The 25,916-nt window shown below is 37.9% G+C and overlaps 1 protein-coding gene across 1 annotated transcript in view; it reads left to right on the top strand.

Moving 5' to 3' along the window:
* LOC126188955 (uncharacterized) overlaps window positions 1-25,916 on the top strand; it is a 65,242-nt gene that overhangs the window by 26,482 nt on the left and 12,844 nt on the right. Inside the window, exons 2-3 of the mRNA XM_049930716.1 lie at window positions 14,878-15,396; window positions 15,478-15,534. Of these exons, the coding sequence (XP_049786673.1) occupies window positions 14,878-15,396; window positions 15,478-15,534 (576 nt within the window). The remainder of the gene's footprint in view (window positions 1-14,877; window positions 15,397-15,477; window positions 15,535-25,916) is intronic.

The raw sequence follows: 25,916 nt of genomic DNA, 5'->3' as shown, positions 1-25,916 counted from the left end.
TTCCAGACAAGCAAGTAAAAACCATCTCGTACTCCCTTCTTTTCCTACGGAGAAAGGGGGAAGTGGTATTAGTCTGCTGGGCACAAGGATGTATAAAACTCTGGAGAAAAAAGTCTGCATACAAAGCAGCTAAGGATGTATGCATGAGAGAGACTATTGAGGCACAGTAGCATGTGTCAATAGGGGGAAGAGTTGCTGGCAGTAAGGAACAAACAGTTTAGGCAGCCTTCTACATGGATCCACCTGTATGTAATGCTTGTGGCTTACAGATGTCTGTAAGTCGCGTTTTAAATGAATGCTTTTTCTATCATGGCAAGTGAGTAGAAACTGGTTTACAACATGATCTGAATATCTCGACTAACTGTTTTAGTTCTTTCTGCTTCCCTATTTGTATTTTAAAAATATATTTAAGAAAAGGATATGTCAGCAGATTTCGATTATGTGTGCCAGAGTGCCAGTGTATAACAGTTACTTTTAAGTTTTTGCAGTTGGCCACTAGATGGCACTATTGAGTTGTGACATTAGTATTGTATTAAGTTCTGTCACCATTTTTAGAAAAAGCAATGGCAGCTCAAAAATTTGCCAAATAATTTGTTTACCATGAGTGTTTAAACAAATAATGTGACATCAGCATGTGAGTTACTGTCAGACAGGCATCTTTAGGCTCATCAAAGACTTGCAGTACATTTGATATTGCATTAACATTTAGTTGTGAAACAAGATGTTGCTGATAATATGGCAAAGGCCATTTAATTTTTAGTTTTGGACCTCCGTTTCTGTATGGTGTCTTTTTTTAGCCCTTTTTCCATATGCCTGTTTTTAGCGGTCTTCTGTTATGTTAATTTGGACTGACATTTAATCGTTTTTTAACTCCTTTTATGTCTTCGTGTTCCATAGATTTGACTTTGGTGCATATGACCCCAGTTGTTTTTTGCACCCTAAAGCAAAACAAAACCAAAACAAGATGTTGCTGATAGGTTCTGCATGATTTGACAGAAGCACAAAAACCAGCTTGTGTCAATTGGTGTAAAGACATAATCAAAATGTTCGGCTGAGGAGATGGAAAAATGCATATACAACTTTGTAATGAATAAAAACTGCATGAGCTGGAATTTAAGCAGAATCAATCACTTGTTTAAAGGTTAGGGAGCAGAAAGTGTAATCATGTTCCCATAGCACTTTGAGTCTCGTTTTCCCATAAAACAAAAGGGAAATCATGGGATGAGTAACTCTTGAGGTTAAAGTATCTTGTTCTAGGAAGAGACAGCTTAATGTAATTCAGTGGCAGAGCTGTAGTGAAGAGTCTAAATTATATTATCATCAATTTGTACAATCCTCCAGTCTGTTTTAAAATACATAAAACTCATACACTCTGGTCAAAAAGTAAAACACTCGAAGAAAATGCAAGAAATAAAAAACTGAAAATTATTGAACAAGAAAGAAATGAAAAAAAAATCTAAATGGAATTGAGCCCCAAAAAATATCTGTGGCAGAAATAGTGACACTTGAAAATAAATGACTAAAAAATTCAGTGATTGCTACTTCAGTGGTACAGAATGTTGAACCCACTAATAAACAACCAAATACAGGTTCATTACATTTACTTGTGCAGACACTGAAAGCACCCAAAAAGTTTAAAAAATACAATCCCTAAAGATATTACAAAATTCATCAGGTAACTAGAAATTCGTAATCCTGCTGGCAATGATGATACCTCTAAGAGAAGATTAAAATTTAGCACTGACTTGATAGCATTACCCTTAAGCCGTCTTGGTAATCACTCAATGAACTGAGGGAATATTTCTTGAGGGACTTAAATGCACTGTAATAACACTCATCTATAAAAGTGAAGATATGCAAATCACTTGTAATTACAGACCTATCTCACTCCTTCCAGTTGTTTCAAAAGTGTTTGAGAAAGTGGTCTATGACAGAATATTGTTTCATTTAACTGAGCAGACCTTCTTAATTGCCTCTCACTTTGGCCTTTGTAATGGTTCATCACAGAAAAAGCAATATGATACCTCAGAAAACAAATCGTGGTAGAAATAAACAAGAAAAATTATCTTGCTGCTGTTTTTTGTGATCTTGCCAAAGCTTTGAGTGTGTGGACTCGGAAAGTCTACATGGCAGACTAAAGTTTTATAACATTAATGGCATCCCTGTTGCCTGGGTGGAATCTTACCTTCATAACAGAAAGCAGTGTGATGTCCCCACAAGGACTACCAGTTGGCACACTCTTGTTCTCAACATATGTAAATAAACTTCTCATGACTTTATCCTATCATCACTGGCACTAGGTGCAATGTTTGGGCACATGTGGCATGGAATAGTCTGCACGAGTGAGCTGGATAACTAACTTGCTTTTCAGAGTGGATATGCTGTAACATATATTCACCTTTGTTATTAAATAAATTATATATTTTCCTTCCTTTTGAATGCAGACTTTCGACCAATACTGGCTAGTCAAAAATATGTATTTCTATTGATTGTTATGTTTCCCCTTCTAAATTATTACACATGCTAACTTTTCATGTGAAGTACAAGATTCATTTTATATAACAATGGCAAGTGCATGTTACTGCAGTTCAATTCTGAAAATGAATGTACAGCTGTTCTCGGTAACAAAAAAATGATTTTCTATATTACGTGATGGATGGACGAGTCGCTGTTTTTTGTGTGTTCTTATTGATATTCAATTTTATTGATCAACAGTTTAGAATCAGACAAAGGATGAGCAAAAGTATGACTGAAATTGACAATTTCAATACAGGTGTGTGTATATGTTATTTCACTCAAAACACATTGACAGAAAAAGAAGAAATAAAAAAAAGGAAATAACTGAAACTTCGATAGGCTGGCTTACGTTTCGTAACTATGCATTGACAATATTGAATAGCTTAAGTTTTTTCAGGGAGGGCATTCTTCCATTAGTCTGTCATCAGACCAGTCTCTTGCTAAGGGCATACGTTCATTTGTCCATTATGTGACAGATGTCATAGTTAACAAGCTGATTACCATGAGGCTGATTGCAGACCTAGCTGAGTTTCATGCCTGATGCCATGTGCCCACCAGCAGCCACAAGCTTTGGATGATGTTTAACGTTGCACACACAAAAAAAAAAATCAAGAAGCTCATTTCAGCTTGTTTTGCCCAGAGAAGAAATAATAAAACTATTTTTGTCAATTTCAGTGCCTATTACAGAAACTGGAAAAAGAAACAAAGAAGAGTCATAATAGCTATTGGTTTTAACACCTCGATGAAATTCATTGATGTGATTTAGAAAATTAGGTTTCACTAACACTACTTCTGATATTACTCAAGTAAATGGATGGTCAGCAAAGTGAGTAGGTAATGGTTTAACCAGTTATATTTGTAGTGAGGCCAGTAAGTTTTGTTTATATTTGGGACATGATGACTATTGTGCTCCATTTATGGAGTTACCTGAACAGTAGAACCTTGCTCCAAAATTTATACTAAATGACAGTTCAACACAGAAAATACAAACTTATTCCAACATACATTAAATTAAATGAGGTGCAGTAGATTTCAAGTTCTGAAAATCTGTCTAAATTTATGAAAATATTCCTCCATGTTTCTAATGAAACTTTTGCTCTTACCGTACGCCACAAAATACCAAGTAAAGTGGATTGCAGAAGCAATAAAAACATCTAGTGCTTCATAAAGAACAGTTACATTGAGAACTAAAACTCAACGAAATAATGACATAGTTATCAATGTAAAAACAAAAATTACAAAAATATTTTTAATATAGCTATAAATGCATCAAAAGAATTAGCAAATAACAGATTTGTTTGGAAAAGTGTAAACAAATCCAAGACTCAATGGTCAGTAATCAAAATGAAAGAGGTGTAACCGCTAGAGGCCATGCCATTTCTCACATCGAAGCAGAGGACAAAATTGTTGCAAATGCTGCTCCGGTATCAGAACTGTTTATTGATTCCATTATAAATGTGAACAGATCAAACATTGATGTAGAAAATTACACAGCTAAAGTAAATTTGTTTGGCAATGAGTAACGTGAAAGTGACCTTTCTGTAAATTCAGGAAAATTACCACAAAAGAAAATCCAATACTATCACTCAAAAATAAAATATCAGAAGGGTGGGCTGAGATATATCAATGAAAGTGTAAAAAGCAGTCCCTAAATTAAATGCACACCCACAATCTACAATAGTTAATCAACCCTTTGAAGAAGACTGTTCTCCATACACACTGAAGTATGCAGTAGTTAAACCGTAATTTAAAAAAGCCACGAAAGTACACACCTAATCTCTCTCCTTCGCTCTCACTCAAAAATATTTGGAAGGTTGTCGCAATACAAATTCAAAATTTCATATAAAAATTTAACATAATTACAAAAAATCAGTATGAGTTTTAAAAATGCAAAAGCAACGTGCCTGCTATCAACAAATTTGCAGACAAAATTAGCTCCTCTCTAGACAACACCCTGCATGCCACAGGAGTTTTTTGTGACATCAGTGGCCTTTGGTAGCATAAACTACTGCTTGCTTCTCTACAGACTGAAACAATACGGAATAAGGACACTGTGTTGGAATGTCTTACATCCTGTCTAACCAATGGCAATGAAGAATGAGTTTCAGACACAGGACACTATGCTTCAGACTTTAAAATTATTACACAAGGAATACACTAATGTTCAGTATTAGGGCCCACTGTTCCTGTTTTTACATAAGTGATCTACAACTAAATATTGACTGACACTTAGCTTTATTGGCACATCTGTAATTATTGAAATTAACAGCACTGACCAAATTCATCAAACTGTAATAAATATCTTAGAAAAGCTAGGTAAGCATTTAGATTAAAACAGGTTAGAATTGAACATGGAAAAAACTTGTGACTGATGCAAGCATGGTGATGGATGTTTCACCACCAGGTCAGGTCACAGTGTCAGGCATGAGGCTCTGCTGTGGCCACCAGCAGCCTCGTGGCAGTCAGCTTGTTAATGCAGCTTAAAATAAACTAAGCAAGTTAGATCATGTTCAGTTCCACCACGAATACCAAGGTTGACTGCATGAATTTCCTAGGAAAGCAATTGCATAAAATTTTATTATGGGCCACACACATACAGAATCTTGCAAATAAATTACATAGCTTGACATTGGCAGCGATGGTATTACACAATGCTACCAGCATGAACATAAGCAACATCACAGCTACTCAAATCAGTGATAAGATACAGAATTATACACAGCATGACAAAAGCATGTGAAGCACTAAGAAAACATGGATAGATGCCCATGTAACTTCAAACAAGTACACAGCACTGGTGGGTACGTAAATGATTAGAATTGCAATTCTGTGTGACAGAACTGCCGCCAGAATGAACTAGTATTGTTACCAGGCCTGGTACGGTATATGAGGAGCATGAGCAGCATCCGAGGTTGAGGGATGAGTGTGAGATGCTGTGTACTTGTGTAATACATTATCAGCACCTGACAGTTTTAACAGTGCTTAATTGTTTATTGTAGGTCTCTGTTTGAACAGGCAGTTGAATGAAGTAATACCCAGATTTGTGGGGCGTTGGACTGCAGTTGATACATTTCCCAAGTGAACGGAATAGCCAGCAGCCATCGCGATGGAGCAAAGTGCGGTGGCACCGTACAGAGAGCAAGTCCTCTGGCAATGCACTGTTTTGAAGCTGGGAGCAATAGTACAAGAAAAGCAGCAAAGCTTTGTCCCATGTGTGGTGGGTGCGTAGTTTATCCATCTGCTGCTTTAAAGTGCAGATAGAGTGTTCTATTTCTCTGTTGGACCGTGGGTGAAAAGGCAGGCTGGTGATGTGACAAATCCCATTGGCTGCATGGACGTCCTTGAATTCTGCAGACACAAATTGAGGTCAATTGTCAGTCACAAGCAACTCGGGTAAACCCGCAAGGCAAAATATGTACTGCAAGAAGAGAAGGGTGCAATGTGTCATCGTAGAGTGCATGGGAACCACAAAAGTAATCTCGCAATATATGTCGACAACAGTCAAAGAAAGAGTCCTGCAAAATCCAAATGGAAGCACTGTTGAGGTGCTCCAGGCTTTGGCCAATCAAAAAACCATTGAGGGGGGCCACCTGGTGTTCCGCACAAACGTGACCACTGAGCTGTCATCTGTTCTATTTGAGACCGTATCAAACCACATACATTGTCAGTGAGCTGATTGTTTGATATGGACCACACCCCAGTGACCCCGATGAAGCAAACTAAGAATGTGTCTCCAGAGAACCTTCAGAATCACCACATGTGATTGTTTAGATTCAGTGCATAGCAATAGGACACCTTGTAACACAGACAAGTCATGCCAATGTTCAAAGTGTCAGTGAATCACAGGACTAACAATTTGTCTCTCAGTGTGAGGCCAACCAATGCGGACATAGCGCAACAGAATCTGCAGTCAGGTTCTGCTGCTGTGATCTGGGTGATCTTCCAGTGATCTAATGAAAAATGGTCCAGCATGTCTGAGTCCTGGCAATGGTGTGGCAACAAGATGCTTCTGAAGCATCAAGAGTCCGCATCCAGTCCCAAGGGAAGATGCAAAAAGCATGTCTGCATTGTCGTGCTTGGATGTGGGCGTATACATTATTTTGTAATGGTAGTGCATTAAGATGAGTGCCCAGCATTGAAATTTCTGCACAGTGCAATTTGGAATGGGTTGGCTGGGTTGAAAAGTGACTTTAAAAGCTTGTGGTCAGTCGCCAAGTAGAGTTTTCTTATGTACAAACACTGATGAAATTTAGTCACTCTAAGATGATGGCAAGAACCGCCTCCTCTATTTTAGAATAACTACTCTGAGCTTTGTTAAGCAATTTGGAGGCGAAGACTATTGCTCTGTCAGCAGAATCAATCCTGTGCAAGAGATTATAGTATCAGTGTCATAGAACAGGCATCCATGGCCAAGATTAAAGGTTTGGGAGATTCAAAATAAACTAGGCAACTGTCGAAAAACAATGTCATATTCTGGGATCACATGAAAGGTACATTCTTGGAGTGAAGGCATTACAATGGTGCTGCTATCTCTGCTTCATTTTGAATGAAAAAGATGTAGTCAACTTCCCTAGTACTGACTGTATGTAATTCAGTAACATTCCACGGAGGTTTGAGGTCATGAATGATCTGAAAGTGCAACTCGTGCCAAATGAACACCCTCAGAAATAATTACACCCCAAGTACTCAGTCTGTTTGAAAGAACATGCAATTGTCTGTGTTGCATTTAAGGCCTGCCTCTGCCAACAATTGCAACAAGGTGCCCAAATTACCGAGGTGCCTGTCTGTGGTGTGACCTGACCCACAATATCATCTACATAATTTGTACACAAAGGCACAGATGCAGTTAATTGTTCCAAATAGCACTGGAAAATTGCTGGTGGTGTATGTAGTACCAAAAAGAAAACAAATAAATTTGAATAGTCTCCTCTGTGTATTAATTACAGATGCTTGCTGTGGCTGTTCATCTAAAGGGATCTGGAGGTAGGCATCATATAAATCAATCTTAGAGGAGTAACAACCAGCTCCCAAATGGTCTGTAAGTTCATCAGATCGAGGCAAAGGAAATGAATCAATCCCTGTTTGGTGGCTTACTTTTGCCTTAAAGTCTGTGCAGATACGCAATTTGCTTGAAGGCTTCATGATAAGTACTAAGGGAAATACCAACTGACTGGTTGCGGTGGGAGCAATAATTCCACTGTCCTGCCTCTGAAAGTTCCTGAACTACCTGTTCACAGAATGTATGTGATACAGTGTGAGCCCTGAAGAAGCGAAGCTATGCATTGTCTTTCATGGTCATGAGTGCAACAAAATCGGAAGCTTTGGCTAAGCCATCAGCTCAGAAGTCTTTGAATTCAGCACACAACTGAGCAACAGTGCCCTTTGAATCAAAAGGGGTAACTGACAACTCATTGTCTACCACACACAACCCAAACAAATCAAGGCCAAATATATTTGCATTGTTACGTGAACACAAACCTGAAATATCAGTTTTTCACAAATTCTGGTGTATTGCAGAAAGGAACAAATACTGAGTATTGGAGTGTCTGGTCCATTAGGTGCTGTAAACTTAGTGTGTGATTTTGGCAGCTTGGGCTTGCCAAGAAGATCATAAGCACTGGAATTTAGCAAAGATACTGAGGCACCCATAGCTAATTGCAGATAATTAGTTTGGCCGACTATCACAAGGTCCACAAAAGTTTGTTAGAGTAGTGTTGCACTGAAGAAGAGGCTATTGATTTCTTGATCCGTTCCACACTAGAGGCTCTGGTGTTTGGTTCAGAATACACAACATTTACAGCAAAGTTTCATTCCTATTGGCATGTATTAGGAGAGGGAGCCTTTTTTTAAAGCATACTGCCTGAACATGTGTTTTGTGATGGCCATAAGTGACACTTATGCGCTTAGAAGCAGCACAGGCAAGACTTGACACTGGTGCATTGTTGGTCTGGCTGTTTAAATGGGGCTGGCTGGCTGTGCTGAGCCTGAATGAGTCACCATGTGCTTGACTTGGAACCAGTCTGTTCACATGGCCACACAATGCTATTGCTAGGTGCAAAAATGTTGACTGACTGAAAACTGTCTATGGCACTGTCACAATAGTCTTGATAGTAAATACTTTGAAACAAGAAAGGGTCAGGAAACTTGAGAATCTGTTTCCTTAGTCTATTACCAGCCACATTTTGAATAATGGCATCATGTATCATGAGTTCAATATAATACTTGCAACACTTAACATTTAAACTTAAACTGCCAAATAAGTCCTTGTAAGTCTGTCACCGACTGCCTATAAGTTTGTCCTGATTGCTTTAAAAAAAAATTTAAACCTGGCAGCTGCCTCATGGACTTTCTCATCATAGTAGCTGTTCAAAGCATGGATTAATTCTTCATAGGTCACAAACTCTGGTGGCTAAGTGGGGAATAATTTACAGCACACACTATATGTTGATACACCATGTGTTGATAAGAAAAAAGTACCTGGTACTTGGTGTGCAAATAGATGAGCTTCAAACTGGGCCAAGTATTCAACCTAGACTTCTTTGTTCTCTTCAAATGGGTACAACCAAGGCACTAATGATGGTTGTGTAAGTTGTGGCACTGCTATAGCTGTTGTCATCAGATTATGATTCTCATTGGCTGCCATCCGCATCTGAATGAAGCCCTTCATCTCAGTAAGCTGCATCATTTGTTGCATTATAACTGAAGAAACTGCATTAGATCGAGCATTGGTGGCAAAGGAACTTGTAATTGAGGTGCTGATAAGTGCGAGGCAGGCATACGTGGGGCTTGGGGTGGTGGGGCAGCCATTACAAAGCAGAAAAATATTAAAATTAAATCAATATGTGGCAGCACAAACAAATAAATTGAAAAATTGGATCTGAAACAGAAATATCCTCAACGACAAATGGTAAAAGTTCAAACAAAAATGTCCAGAAAGTGGTAAAAAAAATAGGCAACAAAGGAAGTAGATTCAAAAAGGTTCGACACCTAATGTTGTGGTGCGAGTTAGGAGCTGCTATGTTCTGAGTGGCCAAATGATATATCCTCATTGGTTAGGAGTGTGATGGGTAGCAGTGTTCATTGCAAAGCTGCACAACAAGTAGTGATGTATCATAAATAGCACTGAATATTTACTGATGTAGGTAACCATTTTCTTTGAAAAATACTATTATAATCAAGTAAATATTAAACTACCAATAGGAAATAAACAGCAGCCATTTAGGTCTACTGAGCAAATGGCAGTGTTTTAAACAGTGCAGCTTTCTTTCTGATTTGCTCCTTTAAGTTAGGGTGGCATAAGCATGAATAGCATTAGGCAGCATAGTAATACTTTATTGTTAATACAGTTTAAGATTATGTTTCTATGGCTTACTTTCATTTCTTAATGCATAAATTGACTCATTTGTCATTCCTGATGGTTCTCCTTGTTGTTGGTATCTATAAAACACAATGGATAAATGAAGAGGTCTGTCAAGGTGAAGTGAAGCCGTCAAAAATGGTTCAGTCATGAAGCACTTCTGAAAAAATGATCACTTGTTTCTTTAGTTTCACTGTACATGTATGACGACTGCTTTAGGGAAGGGCTTAACAACTTGCTGATTTTGACGAACTTGCATCTGTTCACAAGCAGATCAGTGGTAGTGTGGTGGGGAGTGAGGCAAATCTGCATGTACCGTGTGGTCACAACTACACAGGAGAAGCACCAACCATGAAATAGGAGGGTGTCAGTTTTGACAGCGGTGCCACCTGATAGCAGCAATGGCGAGTTGACATTGTGTAACACTGGCAGTGTCTTCCACTCCAATCTCCTGTGCAAGGTATCTTATTTTACACAAAAATGTGGGCTACCAAAATGTTTAGTGTACCTCCAGGAAGTTCAGTTTACAAAGGCAGTACTTCTGGCTACAACAGAGAACACAGGAATGGAAAATATCAGGGTTTATAGTGCTTAGGTTTTACACTTAAAAGAAAGCTCTCTGAAGAGTAAGAAATGTTACACAAATTTTCTGTTCAGATGACCTACAAAATTGTGGTACTTTTATAAAAGTCCTTCCATCCTTTCATGGACTGTGACTTAATAAAATAATACTTGGTAGTGCAGCACTGTTATCAGACATGACAACCAAGCCTCCCATCCAGTTTCTGGCAAACAACTTTCAGAGCCAGCTTGAAAAGTATTTGTAAAGAGAGAGTTGCATATTCCTTAGCACTCTATGAAAGTGTAGATATCGCAGGCACACAGCTGGATGTGAAATTCTAAGCAGTGTTGAAGAAAGCATTAGGAAATACAGATGATTTGTCATGGAATTTATTGGCATGTGTCTACAGACAGAGTGCCAGTTGTCAGGGGAGGAGCAGCTTGAAGTAAATGATCTGTAAACTTGTAAACTGACAAAGAATATAAAGACAGTCTAGTTTTCTTCAAGTATTTCCCTCAGCATCAATTTCCTTGTTTACACTAGTCTCCATATGTCTCCCATCCTATGCCCTGTGATAATGGAGGAAGTACAGTATTGGCTGCTCACAGGCCTCCACTCACTGTCTGCTCATGGAGCACATTTGCTGTGAAGCCCTGCTTTGATATACCACTGAACAGTTAAAACTAAATGGTATACAACAATATGCGTGCCCCATGTCATCCATGAAATCGTGAAAAACAACCCATCTGTCACTCGTGCAACATGTCCGTGAGAATGGATGAGAGTGAGTGAATGGGCTTTATAAAGGATTATATGGTATTAATCTAACAATTTCAAATATTTGGTGAGAATCATCTTAGCATATTTTAGTATGGGCACTGAAACTGCAATTTTGGGTGCCGTAAACTCCAAGCATTACTGTCATAAATGTAGAAGCAAAGCCTCTGATTCAGGGTTGCTGCAAGTTTCCCTAAGTGAAATTCCCTGATTTCCAGACAAGTTTTATGATTTTTCCCAGACAAATTTTGAGATCTCAACGACAAGTTAAGACATAAGTTGGTGACGGTCTTTGCAGCTCTGGTACAAAAACAATAGTGCAAACGAGGAACCATCTTCCAAGCAGATGACATTTCCTGATGTGAGCAAAATCTTGAGTACTAACATCAACATCTTTTGTAATGAACCTGTTTTTAGATGGAGAAAGCAAGCTAAATGGTACATGTGTTTCATTAAAACCACTGATGTTATTTTACTGCAAAAAAAGAAACACATTTGGTGACAAAAATAGGCATTTTCTTGGAGTCGCAAGACAGATTTAAAACACCTTCAGTGACTAAAGAAATAACCTCAGAAGAAAGTAGGCTTCTTGAAAGAAATGTAAAATGCGGGGAAGAATTGTGTAAACCAACACTGTGACCACCAAAAAAAATTGGTTCTACTATGTTTGTTGTTTTCAGTTATTATCCACTGTGTTATACCCATTATTTTACAGGTGGTGTGTGACTTTTCTTTCGAGAAATATATGAGTATATAATGTATAAACTGTCTGCCCTCGGGAGCTGAGTGGTCAGCGTGACAGAATGTCAATCCTAAGGGCCCGGGTTCGATTCCCGACTGGGTCGGAGATTTTCTCCGCTCAGGGACTGGGTGTTGTGTTGTCCTAATTATCATCATTTCATCCCCATCGATGTGCGAGTCGCCGAAGTGGCGTAAAATGGAAAGACTTGAACCAGGCAAACAGTCTACCCGATGGGAGACCCTAGTCACACGACATATATATATTTTTTTTATGTATAAACTGCCAGCAACTGACACAATTTTCTTCTTCTTACCGTTCACACTTTCTAACATATAAACTTCTTTTGAAGTGCCAAAATGTACTACAACAAATAAAATGTCTGTAAAACACCACACTGCACAACATACTTGCAGTGAGACAGTCAAAGTCCCTTAAATCCACCGTCTGTGGCCTGCTGAGGAGCACTACAGTCCTGGGTCCATGGATAAACCATGAAAATGTGCTGCATTATGTCACACACAAACAGATCTGGCCTGCGGGTAGTCGCGGTGAGACTAGATTCAAGAGGCAGGGCCTGCATATTAGTGGGAACCAAATAGCTTCAGATTGACAGGCCCGATCCAGTACAAATACATGCAGAAACGGCCTGCGGTTTTGGCCCGTTGCAGAAATCCACTCATGTGGCCAGCTATTACTAGCTACAGACAGCATGTTGATGAAATGAGACCGCGGTGATCAATCAGTGCAATGGATAACTTGTTCAAATACTTTGAGAATCAATAATAATGATAGATAGCAACTCACCATAAAGATTATTGCTGAGCCACAGACAGGCACACAGAAAAGCCAATCATCCTCTCACAACTAAATTTTCAGCCATAGCTTTTGTCAGAAAATGAGAGCACACACACAATCACTCAGACATAACTCACACACATGTGACCACTGTCTAAGGCTGTTGCGTCAAGTCTCTGAGAAACAGACCTAAACAAACCACTCCTCATGCCTCTCATCGGCAGCTGCTAGGCTAATGACAAGAAGTGGTGGCAGTACTGACTGCAAGCTGAGGGGATTGGTAGGAAGGGGAGAAGCAGTAGGAATGAGGGAGTAGGGAAGCACTGCACGTACTCAGCTGCACCCAGCCAGCGACAGTACATGACACCTCAGTAAACAAACCATTTCATCTACTGAGACAAAAACAAGATTTTCCAGTGTTTTTTTCAAATTTCCCTGATATTTCCCTGATTTCCCTAATGTATTTGAAATTCCCTATATTCCATGATTTCCAAAACCTGTGGCAACCCTCTGATTACAGGTCCATTTTATTCTCTTTCAAATAAATTTGATAACATGACCTACATTGGAATTATTTTTAGAATATAAGTTGCTAAATGTCTTTTACTTTGTCTTTCACAAAGAATCTACATCCACAGAATTACTCTGGAGTTCACAATTAAATAGTTGGCAGAGGGTTCATCGAAATTTTTTCAGACTAGTTCTCTACCATTTTATTTTCAAACAGTATATGGGAAAAAAAGGAACTTAAATCTTTCAGTGTAAGCTCCAGATTCTCTAATTTTATTACAATGATCATTTTTCCCTATGTAGGTGAGAATCAACAAAACATTTTCGGATTCCAAGGGGAAAGTTAGTGACTGAAATTTTGTGAAAATGTTTCACCACAATGAAAAATGCCTCTGTGTTCATTATTGCTATCCCATCTCACATCATCTCTGTGACATTCTCTCGCCTGTTTTTTGATAGCGTAAAATGAGCTGCCCTTCTTTGAACTTTATCAGTGTCCTCCATCAATCCTGTCTGGTAAGGAACCCGTACTGTACAGCACTACTCCGGAAGAGGACAGACAAGTGTAATGTAGGCAGTCTCTTTGGTAGATTCTTGCATCTTCTATGTGTTCTCACAATAAAACACAGTCTTCCATTCACCTTCTCCACAATATTTTCTATCTGATGGACCACAATATTTTCTATCTGATGGATCCAGTTTAAGTTGTTTGTAATTGTAATCCTTAGGTATGTAGTTGAATCAGCAACCTTTAACTTTGTGTGATTTATTGTGTAACAGAAATGCAATGAATGCCATTTAGTACTCATGTAGGTGACATCACTCTTTTCATTGTTTACAGTCAACTGCCACTTTTGGCACCATATAGATATCTTGGGTAAATCATTTTACAGTTGGTTTTGACCTTCTGATGACTTTATTAGATGGTAAATAACAGCATCATGTGCAAGCAGTCAAAGAGGGCTGCTCAGATTGTCTCCTAAATCATTTATATAGATTAGGAGCAGCAGAAGAACTGTGGCACTTGCTTGGGGTATGCCACATATCAATTCTGTTTCACTCGATGTTTTTATTGTCAGTTCTGTACAACAAGCCCATAGGTATAAGACATCAAAATGGTACCAGTAGAGTTAAACATACAAAATTATCCCGCTCATGTAACCTGTGGCACTGCCAAGGCCTTTGATTATTTGGACCATAAAGTTCCATTCAGCAACATAAAATATGGCACTAAAGGCATATATCTTGCATGGATGGAACCCTTTTCTTCAAATGGAAATTAGATTTTCAGAAAGGTTAACTGTACCACATAAATACAAGAACTTTGTATTGAGGAAAATAACACCAAGCCCATAAGGTATGGTATGAGTTTAGTTCTGACCTTAACGTAAATAATGTGATAATCAGTTCGAAAACAAATTAAAACCTACTGTGTGGAATTAATGGTCAGAAAATATCATTTTTTTTCCTGAATTGCGATGTGACTGTCCAGAATTTCATAAGTTGATTTGATTGTTTGATGTTTAAAAAATGTGTAGTTTTTGTGAAGATTCCTATAGTGTTAGTAAGCATTTTGTTATTTGTGTTTTGTGCATATTTAGTTTTTGAAAATTTCAGGGGAACATATGGCAGCTGTTTTTCAACCACTCTGGGATCAGCTTTACATGAGCTTGGCCACACCTTTGACTTAGGTCACTCTTCTGATGGTATAATGGGAAGAGGATTTGATAACATTGATCTGGTTTTTACTATGCCCAAAAATGATAATGGAAACAGGAATTCCAGCAAAACATGTGCACACATTGTGAAACCAGTTTTCAGGGAATTATCGCAGAATTCTACTGTCTGTCTAACAAGATTGTTACAGGTTTCATATACAGTGACACCCCTAGAAGAGAAACTGAAGTATAAACAGGAGAATATAAACAGGAGAGTAGATTTTAATAGCACAGAGAATGTACACAATGCTAAACTACATGGAACTGACAAGAAATTTGCCAGTCAGAGTGGCAATAATTTTGAGAAGACAAACAGCTTACACAACAAGAAACCAAACCACACTACAGAGAAACTTATGGATATTTCTGATCATACATACTGGTCAAAAAGTTGTGCAGCTCTACTGTCATACCATAGGTGAGCAATAAACATGAGAATTTCTTTTAAGTTTTTTTTCTTTCATAATGATTGTTATTAGATTCATACTTCAATTTTCAGGTGGTTCAATGACTATACGGATGAGTTTACTGGAGCACTGATACTGGATTCAGTTAGGCAAGTATACACACATTTAGAGATGTAGAATGTGTCATGCATGTAATGATTACAATTAAACACTCCTTGCTTCATAATGACGAAAAACTGCTACTTCTGTATTATGATACTGAAGTTGAAAAGCTTTCTTTTGTCCATGTTCAAAGCTACAGTAGTGTGCAAAAAAACATGCACAGCCACGGCCTGAATCCACATACTCTGGATGATGTGTGGCACACAAGACCAGTGATGCGATCTACTACTCTCTGGATTTAATCGGAAAAAATGTTTGACAAAGAGATTAAATAAAGCTCACCTGTGTTGCTTTAGTCCACGAGACAGGGTTAAATTTCACAATTCGAAAGTCAATAATGAAAAGCCATGCTACATCTAATTATATCATCTAAGATTCCGACCTCTAACCATTGGACTAGAAAGATCCACTGGTGACATTTCAATCACTTTCACTGGTGACAACCATTGATAATTACACTAACAACAAACAGGAACACAGCTTAAATTCAAACATCACTCTCAGATTTTCAAGGAAATTAGGGAAGCTTATTGGTATCAAACAACTCTAGCCAGGTTGATTACTTTTATCTAACCACATCTCCAGCTAGCTAAAGGCTCCACGCTATGCTCTGAGGTCTCTCTCTGTACCTAAACAGTCCACTATCACTGAGCCACACATGTGAATGCAGTTTCAAATGCTCTGTGGGATTTCCATACCGTAAAAGTGATCTCATTGATCACAAGAATCACTCACTCCAGTACTCTGAAATGATGATGATAAACATAAACTCTGCCCCAGTGGACACATGACTTGCCATGTCAGCACCATGCACCCAAGCAACCAATTGGTTTCATGAGCTCCAACCTGCTCCATGAAATTATTTAACATATAGGTCTTCCAGCCAATCAGAATCGGAAGCAGAATGAAAGCCTTGTTGTTGGCTATTGTCTTCTCCTGCTTACCTCCACACCAAGTGAGGTGACACAGTGGTTAGCACACTGGACTGGCCATCCAGATTTTGGTGTTTCATTATTTCCCTAAGTCACTCCTGGCAAATGCTGGTATGGCCCCTTTGAAAGGGCACATCAGATTACCTTCCCCAGCCTTGAAATAATCCGAGCTCGTGCTCCGTCTCAGTGTCAGCAGGAAGTTAAAACACTAGTCTTCCTTCCTTCCTTGCTTACTGCTGCAACTGTAGAGGGCTGTCTCCTAGTAGAATATTAAGAACCTTTTGTGCAGTGGCCCTCATAGGGAAATTGTTGCCATGTAAGCCCACCAAGTAGGCTCTGGCTGACCCTTTTAGTATGATTAATGGGAAAAACCCCACATTCTCAGCAGCAGGGAAGTCTCTGGAATGATTACAAAGGCAAACAAGCTAGCACATGTGGTTGGACAGAAAATGATTTGTTACAGAGCCCCAATATTTTGGCGACAGATAAAAATTATTCTCCAAGGATAACGAAAATCTTGATAGATAAGAAATATAAGTAACATGTAGCAGCAATGGCTTGCCAGTTGATGATCACCAGGGCCTACAATTTCATATTTTTGTAAGATGAATTTTACCTCTTCATTTTCATGAAATAGCTCTTTTTAGGTTGAAGCAAACTGTTTTAACCTTTTTGGAATCTTTTAATGAAAGATATAATGAGCACTAATATTAACATAGAAAATTTTACTATAATTTTGACACAGTTGTTCTAATTCTTTGTGTAGAATGCACAATTAACTATTCCTTATACTGGCACTCAGAAAATGCATAAAAAATTTAGATATTTACCCATGCTATAATTACTATCTCTTTTTATAATATTTTAATGAAAAATCTGTTACTGAAAAATTCTTTTCATGAGTCACTCACATAAAAAGACTCACTTGAAATGTGTATATATGTATTACCACAGTCCATTGTATGCTGCAACTAATAAGGAATTTTATATTTCTTTTTGGTATTGCAGTACACAATTAAGCGTATTCCTAAGGTTTGTAAGCTGAAACCTTTCCTGTTGCCTGTCAGTAAATTTTTGTAGGCTGAGAAAAATCCCTCTACAGCACAAGAGGTCAAAGGTGCATATTTCATTGAGGAAGTAACTTGTGGCCCCCAGTGCAGTCCATCTTTAAACTAAATGTTCTTTCTTCAAGGAGGAAACAGAAAATAAGTTTACTGTAATGTAAACGAGGAAGACAAAAGTAGATGCAGAGATTTATTGGACCGAAAGTGATTACACAACTGATTTCATTTATCTGCACAGTTACCCAAATAAATTAATGCCAAGGTAATCAAAAGACAGCTTAAGTTTTGACTCACAAGCAGGGACACATGAAAACTAAAGTAACCTTTTTGAAAACTTATTCTGAATATGTTACTTTCTCTCTATCATTTATGTGATCTCTAATGGTTAAATACTTTTCCATTTTTATTCCTAGATATTTATTATTTTTTTTTTATTTGCTGTATTCATGTTCTATCTAATTCATGAAAAGGATCAGCCCACAATAATGACGGACACTTTCTTCATATCCAGGATTCCTGACAAGAATATTCCTTAATTTAGTGACATATGCTGCACCCAGTGAAGCAGGTATTTCCTCCAGATACATCTGCATCTTGGAGATTACATCTACAGACTCTTTCTGTGGTAGAGATGCAGACCCTAAGTGTTGAACTGCAACCGGTAGATGTTAGAAATGAGTTTTTAAAAATGCCCTAGATGCAACATTCTTTTTATTCTTAAGGGACATCTTGGCTTTTTCAGTAAAAGCTGATTCACTAGAATCGAGTGTGTTTAACCTCTCGAGCTTTTTGGTAGTATGTCAAGAACCAGGTGGACCACCATGTAACTATGGGTTTGGGTGGGAGGGGAATGTTTGGAGCCATTTCCTTAAAGGACTGAATGTGATACTGTTAACCCCAAGAAAATTATTACTTATTTCCTCTGCTAGATGGTGTAGGCCATGAGCAAGGCAAGTGTGATGGATCATGCTCAGATAGAATTCTATCAGTGTTGCTCCTGCATGTAACATATGGGCAGCACAGTCTAACACCAACAGCAAAAATTCCTAATCCTTATCTTCCCCTGGCCTAGGAAGCATAGGGTGTCTCTGACAGTGGAAGCTACTGTAATGCGGTTCGTCTTCTCCAATTCTTTACACAGGAATAGGTGAGTTTTTCCTGGTACCATCAAATCTAATTCCTTCACCATGACATCAACTATAAATCTTCCACAACTCTCAGTGGTTTCACCAACTGAAAGCCAAGATCAGCGATAGTCTGTACGTACACCTTTTTCAAATCATTTTTGCGGATTGTCAACCCAACTGGTATACTGTGGCCGCCAATACTCTCCAGGACGCCCTTAAAAATAGGGTTCTGTAGCACATCCTATGGCACATTAGCCAATCGTAGATTCTCACTCAAGTCTAGATTAAAGCTGTCCAATGTGCTCCTTGTTGTAGAGGAAGTTAATGGGTGAAGCTGTTGTTTGATCTTCTTCCTGCTGATGCTAATGTGAGCTGCAGATCCTTATGTGGAAGAAAATGTGACTTTTTTTTTTAAACTAAGAAGACTATAGTGACTAAAAAGTGAGAATGTGATTATGTAAAATGTCAACTTCAATTGGCTCACATATGAATGTCAGTAAAGTAATTTTAAATTTTGACTTGAAAATCTGAGGGAAGAAAACTGGTAGATAAAATGAATGACCAAAGTAACCTATGATTTCCTACTTATTTTTGAAGGGCTTGGCAAAAAAATTACTTGGCTCTCAGTTATGAAACAGGAGTATTCCCCAATCAACTGCCTAAAAAATACCATTTTTTGAAGATTTCTGTTCAGGCATGACAAAATTACTCTTAAAGCACACTACTCAGTGTAAGTCAACACACCATGCCACTTTACTTTGTTACTGCAAAAATAAATAGATTTAAGTGTCATGATCCATTCCTTTAATATATCACTCTGTTGGTGGGCGTCTTTTAGTAGAGGGTGGGCGAGTTTGTCCCTGTGCAGCAGCATGTGGACATATTCTCAAAACAATGATTTGTCATACATTGTGTTGTGATTTCAATGTGGGCTATATTTCTTACATCTTCTGAACTACAAAAATAAGTAGATTTAAAGTGATACTGATGTAAGAGCATGCTGACACATTATCACGAAATAAACACAAATTTTATTGTGCCAAACACATCTTGATTTCAGTACAGTGTTTAAATTTCTTTATTATATCATTTCTTAACATGTGCAATTTCACATGACCGAGTTTCCTTAGTATTAATTCAGAAAATCTATTTAAATGATGTTTTCAGCGGAATTTCTCTTTAGCTTTTACTTTTCCTGGGAAAGTCCTCTTTAAGTGTGATTTAGCCATTTTTTACTTTCTGTAAGGTGAAAAACCTTCAAATCCGGGCCCTGGTGATCATAGAGGCCACATATACACCTCTTTAAAACTGCCCCTCTTCCTCTGCCTTCAATCCTCTTTTTTTTTTTTTTTTTTTTTTTTTTTTTTCCCCAGAAGAAGGGGCCACTGGCTTCAAAAGTTTGCAAATTTAAATACCTATATATGTGTGTTCTCCTGCCACCACTTTGTTAGTGGACTATTTTTTTATCTATCCATTTATGTTATATCCTTTAAAACTACTGAGTGAATAATGGGAAAATGTCATACAGATCTAAATTACTTGATTGTGTAATTCATATACAATAACTTCATTAAATAATTTAGCAAAATACACAAACTAAAAAGACATTTGAAAAATACAATTTATAATGGTCCATAAAAACTATCATCTCTAAAAGCAAATGTCCGCAGCTCGTGGTCAAGTGGCTAGCATTGCTGCCTCTAAATCGGGTTTGATTCCTGGTCGGGTTGGGGATTTTCTCTGACTAGGGACTGGGTGTTTGTGTTTTCTTCATCATTATCATTTGTGACAGTGGCTAGATTGGACTGTGTAAAAATTGGGAATTTGTACAGGCACTGATGACAGTGCAGTTGAGTGCTCCACAAACCAATCATCATCTAAAAGCAAAAGGTAACTGTTGGAAAACCAGTGTACCACTGACCTCTTTTGTAGCAGTGCTTTGATGATCAGAGACATTACTATTTAAAAAAATAAGGAAATTCTCCAAAATATACAGCTGAAAGTTAAAAGCAATCAAAACACATTTATGTGGCATCTGTAAATTCTAAAATACTAATAATTCTAAACACAACAGGCCAGCAAGCAAATACACTGAAGAGCCAAAGAAACTGGTACACCTGCCTAATATTGTGTAGGGCTCCCGCGAGCATGCAGAAGTGCCACAACAGGATGTGGTATGACTCGACTAATGTCTGAAGTAGTGCTGGAGGGAACTGACACCATGAATCTTGCAGGGCTGTCCATAAATCTGTAAGAGTACGAAGGGGTGGAGATCTCTTCTGAACAGCATGTTGCAAGGCATCCCAGATCTGCTCAATAATGTTCATGTCTGGTGAGTTTGGTGGCCAGAGCCTCCACCAGCTTGAACAGTCCCCTTCTGACATGCAGGGTCCATGGATTCATGATGTTGTCTCCATACGTGTATATGTCCATCCACTCGATACAATTTGAAACAAGACTCATCCGACGAGGCAACATGTTTCCAATCATCAGTAGTCCAATGTCGGTGTTGATGGGCCCAAGCAAACCATAAAGCTTTGTGTCGTGCAGCTATCCAGGGTACACAAGTGGGCCTTCGGCTCCAAAAGCCCATATCAATGATGGTTCGTTGAATGGTTCGCACAATGACACTTATTAGTGGGCCAGCATTGAAATCTGCAGCAATTTGCAGAGGGGTTACACTTCTGTCACACGGAACATTTCTCTGTCACACTGAACGTTTCTCTTCAGTCATCATTGGTCCCATTCTTGCAGGATCTTTTTCCGGCTGCAGTGATGTCAGAGATTTGATGGTTTAAAGGATTCCTGATATTCGCGGTACACTCATGAAATGGTTGTACGAGGAAATCCCCACTTCATCGCAATCTCGTAGATGCTGTGTCCCATCACTCGTGTGACAACTATAACATCACATTCAAATTTGCTCAAATCTTGATAACCTGCCATTGTAGCAGCAGTAACCAATCTAACAACTGCACTAGACACTTGCCTTATATAGGCATTGCCGATCGCATGGTCATATTCTACCTGTTCACAAATCTCTGTATTTGAATATGCATGCCTATACCAGTTTCTTTGGCACTTCAGTGTAATTAAATATCAATACAGTCAAATGGTGATGTGTTCATTTAAAAATCACTGTATGACTGTTGCTCAGCAACAACTTTAGAGCACAAAACTTTGAAACACATTGTATAATAAAATCTTAAACAATATTATTATGAGCTTATTTCTCCAAGGATATTACATAAACATGACTGCTGTCACATCTCAGTTGCGGAAAAAGCTGAGTTGTAGTAGGGGCAACAAATGAATCACACGTTGGTGAATATCATTCACTAAGCAAGTAACGACCTAGCTCTCAGTAGGTCACCAAAATCACATGTTATTTTGGATTCACATGCATTTACTGAAATTTTAGATATTTTGTGCTTTAATTTATGGGGCTTGTGTTTGTATATGCTTAACCACTTCACTGCTTCCATATCACCACTAAGTATTTGCTGTACATTCTAACACTTAGCAGGATTGCTGAGGGGGGGATCAGGAGGGCACAGTTATTGGTGTAGTGAAGGTCAAACAGGCTGTTGGGGAAGATCCAAATCTTCATCTTGGACATTCTTTGATCAGTGATGCATCAATGGGAATTCTGTCTCCTTCAAGGTTCATGTGCACTTTTGCGGCTGTTTCCAAATGTAAACTCTACCTTACGCATTGTGTATGTCATAGCCGTGTAAAAATTTGAAAAAGTTGCACAATTGCGACTGTTCTTGGTATCCCTGCATCAGTGGAAATGTGCTGATTTAAGAGTTTTATTTGGCTCTTTTCTGGTCACATCATTCCCAAAAATCTTTTGATCATGTCGTACCCATTTCTTCCATTTCTTTTTTCTGCTTGCCTTACATTCTCTCAAATGTCTCCCACATTTTGACCATTGAGGGGCAGCTTTTACACCACATAGCTATAATTCATCCTCTGATTCTGGTGAATCTCTGTCACCTCCAGTTCTCAAACATTTAACATTAGAATGAGAGGTAGGATCTCATCAATTTCTTGTCTAGATAAAACATTGTCATTCGCCAAATGATCATCACAAAAAAATTATGAAATTCTGAAACACATTCAATTTTTCCATCCGATGATGCTGAATGTATTTGAAAAGTGGAAAAGATCTTATTTTTCACAAGTCATTATTATCAAATACAACCAGAATTTCGGGACCAGCTGTCTTCCCTAACAGTTTCAACATCAGATTTCATCTCTTCAGATTCATTTGATTCTTCTTCTGTTTTTATATCCTCTTCCCCATCAAAATTCTTTTGCTGTGAGACCTCAATACACAGGCTTTCCACAAACTCATGGTTAGATGCTAGTCCCCACAATGTAGTTCTGTACAGCATCCTACTTCTGTAATACTGTCTACTTCTTTCTCATAACTATAGATTCTGTCATCTACATCTTCTTCCAATGCATATTCTTTTAAATTCTCACTTTATTGTGCATAAGATGGTTTAGATTCTTCTTTACTTCTTCTTCCCTACATTTTTCAAGTTTACACTGCCTAAACTTAATTCCTTGATGTGTAATTCCTTCATCTTCCATTTTATTTCTAACCATGAATCTTCCTTTCTTTTCTCCTTTGGTTCTCTTTCCCTGTTCTTTTCCTTCTCCCTCTCTCTCTTCTCTTTCTCTTTTGTTTCCCTCTTTTCTCTCTTCTCCCTATCCTTTCTTTCACATTCCTCTCTCCACATTTGATAATTTCCCCCCACCATGTGCTCAATTTGGATAAGCACTTCTCGAATACTTGACTGGCTTTCCACAGTCTTCATTATTTTGCTCTCCCCAAAAATCACAGAAAAGGAAATGCTTAAATCTCTGACCTACTTATTTGAAATCAACCCTTGCAAACAATAAATCATCTGCACAAAATCCTGCATTCTGTGGGACAAGGAAAACAGTGGAAACAACACAAAACCAATCACTTGCACCCAGATTGTTAAAACTAAATAATGTTAAGGCCACACTCAGCCAACAGTAATGCAATGATCAATGCATCTGGCTGGTGAAGATGTCATGGTCAGTGCTTCCAGTCAGAAAAGATGAAGTTCTGCACAGTGGTTTCCAATCATAGCAGTGCTGCCAGTTGAAAATGTTCCTTTAGTTCTTGCCTCAGATCTTCCATGGTGTCATCAAAAACATTCTGAGCTGTGACCTGAATCTGTGTGCTCTTAGCAATGTATGAGACATGAGACCAATAACGTGATGTACTGCTCTGCTGATTTAATCAGAAATGTTTTTGGTAAATCTGGTATAATTGTCTACTGTGCCACACAATCCAGTCACGTTAAATAAGATGTGGTATGGTGTGAGACACTGTGTTGGCAACCTAAAGCTGTATTCAGTTAAGAATGACGTCACAAAATGAAAAATTTGTGACTACAGTGTGATGAGAAGTGATGGGGCGGCATGAAAACTCCTAAATTAAATTTTTAATCATCTTCAGGCTTATCACCTTCACCTTTTTGCAGTTGTTGCTCATTATTGTTTCACCTTTGTATCCATAGGTACATACAATGAAGAAATAAAATAAATGCACAGAAATATTTTATCTCTTTCAAGTGAAATCTGAAACTTCTGTCAGTTAAAAATGAGTTGTTATGGCCATAATAATTCTTTTTTAACTGATGTAATATTCAGGTTTCACTTGTGATAGAAATGATTTTTCTGTAGCCTGGTTTTATTTCCTCATTGTATGTACAGACAGCCGATGACACCAAAAATCATTTGAGCTTAATAATCCCTGTTAACTGCAATTACTGATTTCACTTGTAAGAGAGTTGATTTCTCTATGCCACTGTTTTATTTCTTCACTGTTTGCACAGTTGAAACAATATAGCATTCAGTTCTTAAAAAAATATATTTTATTTAACATCCATAAAAAGTTGAATGTTTAAGAAGACAACAGCATTAGGAACAAGATACATAGAGGTAGCCTACGACACCCATTGTGGCTCATCTGTGACAGGTGGTGGAGTGGCTAGAGCATAGGTCAAGTCCAGGGTGTGGGTTGATGAGTCCACAACAGTGCAGGATGTGCGGAAAGCTGGTTTGAACGTGTCAGGAAGTGATGGTGGTTGGCTACTGATGACAGGATAATGTCCATCATAGGGTGGTTACAGTGGCTTGCATACTGCATTGTGCTGTATGAAGACATGATGTCACTCCCATACCTCATCAAAAACAAAAGGGTAATGAGTCTGATGACCAACAGCCTATTCAATTAAGTATGAACTCTAAATTGTAAGTTGTTTTTCGGTCTTGGTTCTGAGATTTGTTTACAGTTTACTGTGGTTTTTGATGTTAATATTGATAGTGAAGTATAAAATGAACACCAGTAATATTAAATGATAGAGAAACTTTCACAGAAATATATTAAATGATAAATGGCTTCATATGTGTGATCCACTGTAAACAGATCTCCAAATACTCATATAAATAAAATTCTTGTACTTTTTTTTTAATTGAATGGAAACTACCATTATTCCAATGTGCCATCAAAGAAATTGTAAACTCCCTTTGGAGTTAAAATATTGTGAAGATAACAAAGGGAATACTAAAGCTTAATTCAGACAAGTAATTGTGCAGTTGATATTGTAATTGAAAAAAAAATTGCAGAAGATTGAGAATTATTATTCAGAAATGACAAAAAAGCTTGCATGTTATGTATGAGATTTTATCTGTAACAACAGAATCAAACTATTATATGAGAAGAAGAGGTGTTAAAAAAGAGCATGTTTGAAATCGATGACTAGGTTATTAAAGGCTACATCTAAATGTTATAACAGTAAAGTGGCAAATATAATGAAGACAACCATTGCCGTCAGTTCAAGGAGAAGTAATACAGCAAAATCAACAAAATAATGATTTCCAATCAAATTATTAATGTAGTAATTTGATTCATATGATGTCAATTGTGCAAACTTACATACTTTTTTGTCAAAAAACATAATGTATATTGTACATCTTTCAGTAAAGCAGAAAAACTAAATGAATTTTGTAATTAATATCGTTTTTTTCAGTTTTAGAAAGTAACGTAACCAAATTTAATTGTTCAGATTTTCAAAAAAGGTTGCTTAACATACAGCCCGTAACAGTCAGGAGTCCCTCAGGATGTTGTGTTAACCATTACTTTAATCTCATTGTAAAATATTTTAATGCAAAAATCATCAACTAGAGCTTTGTCTTT

The sequence above is a fragment of the Schistocerca cancellata genome, chromosome 1, assembly GCF_023864275.1.
Source record: "Schistocerca cancellata isolate TAMUIC-IGC-003103 chromosome 1, iqSchCanc2.1, whole genome shotgun sequence".
Lineage (NCBI taxonomy): Eukaryota > Metazoa > Arthropoda > Insecta > Orthoptera > Acrididae > Schistocerca > Schistocerca cancellata.
Note: the sequence above shows the minus strand (reverse complement) of the source record. Positions and strands in the feature narration are given on the sequence as shown.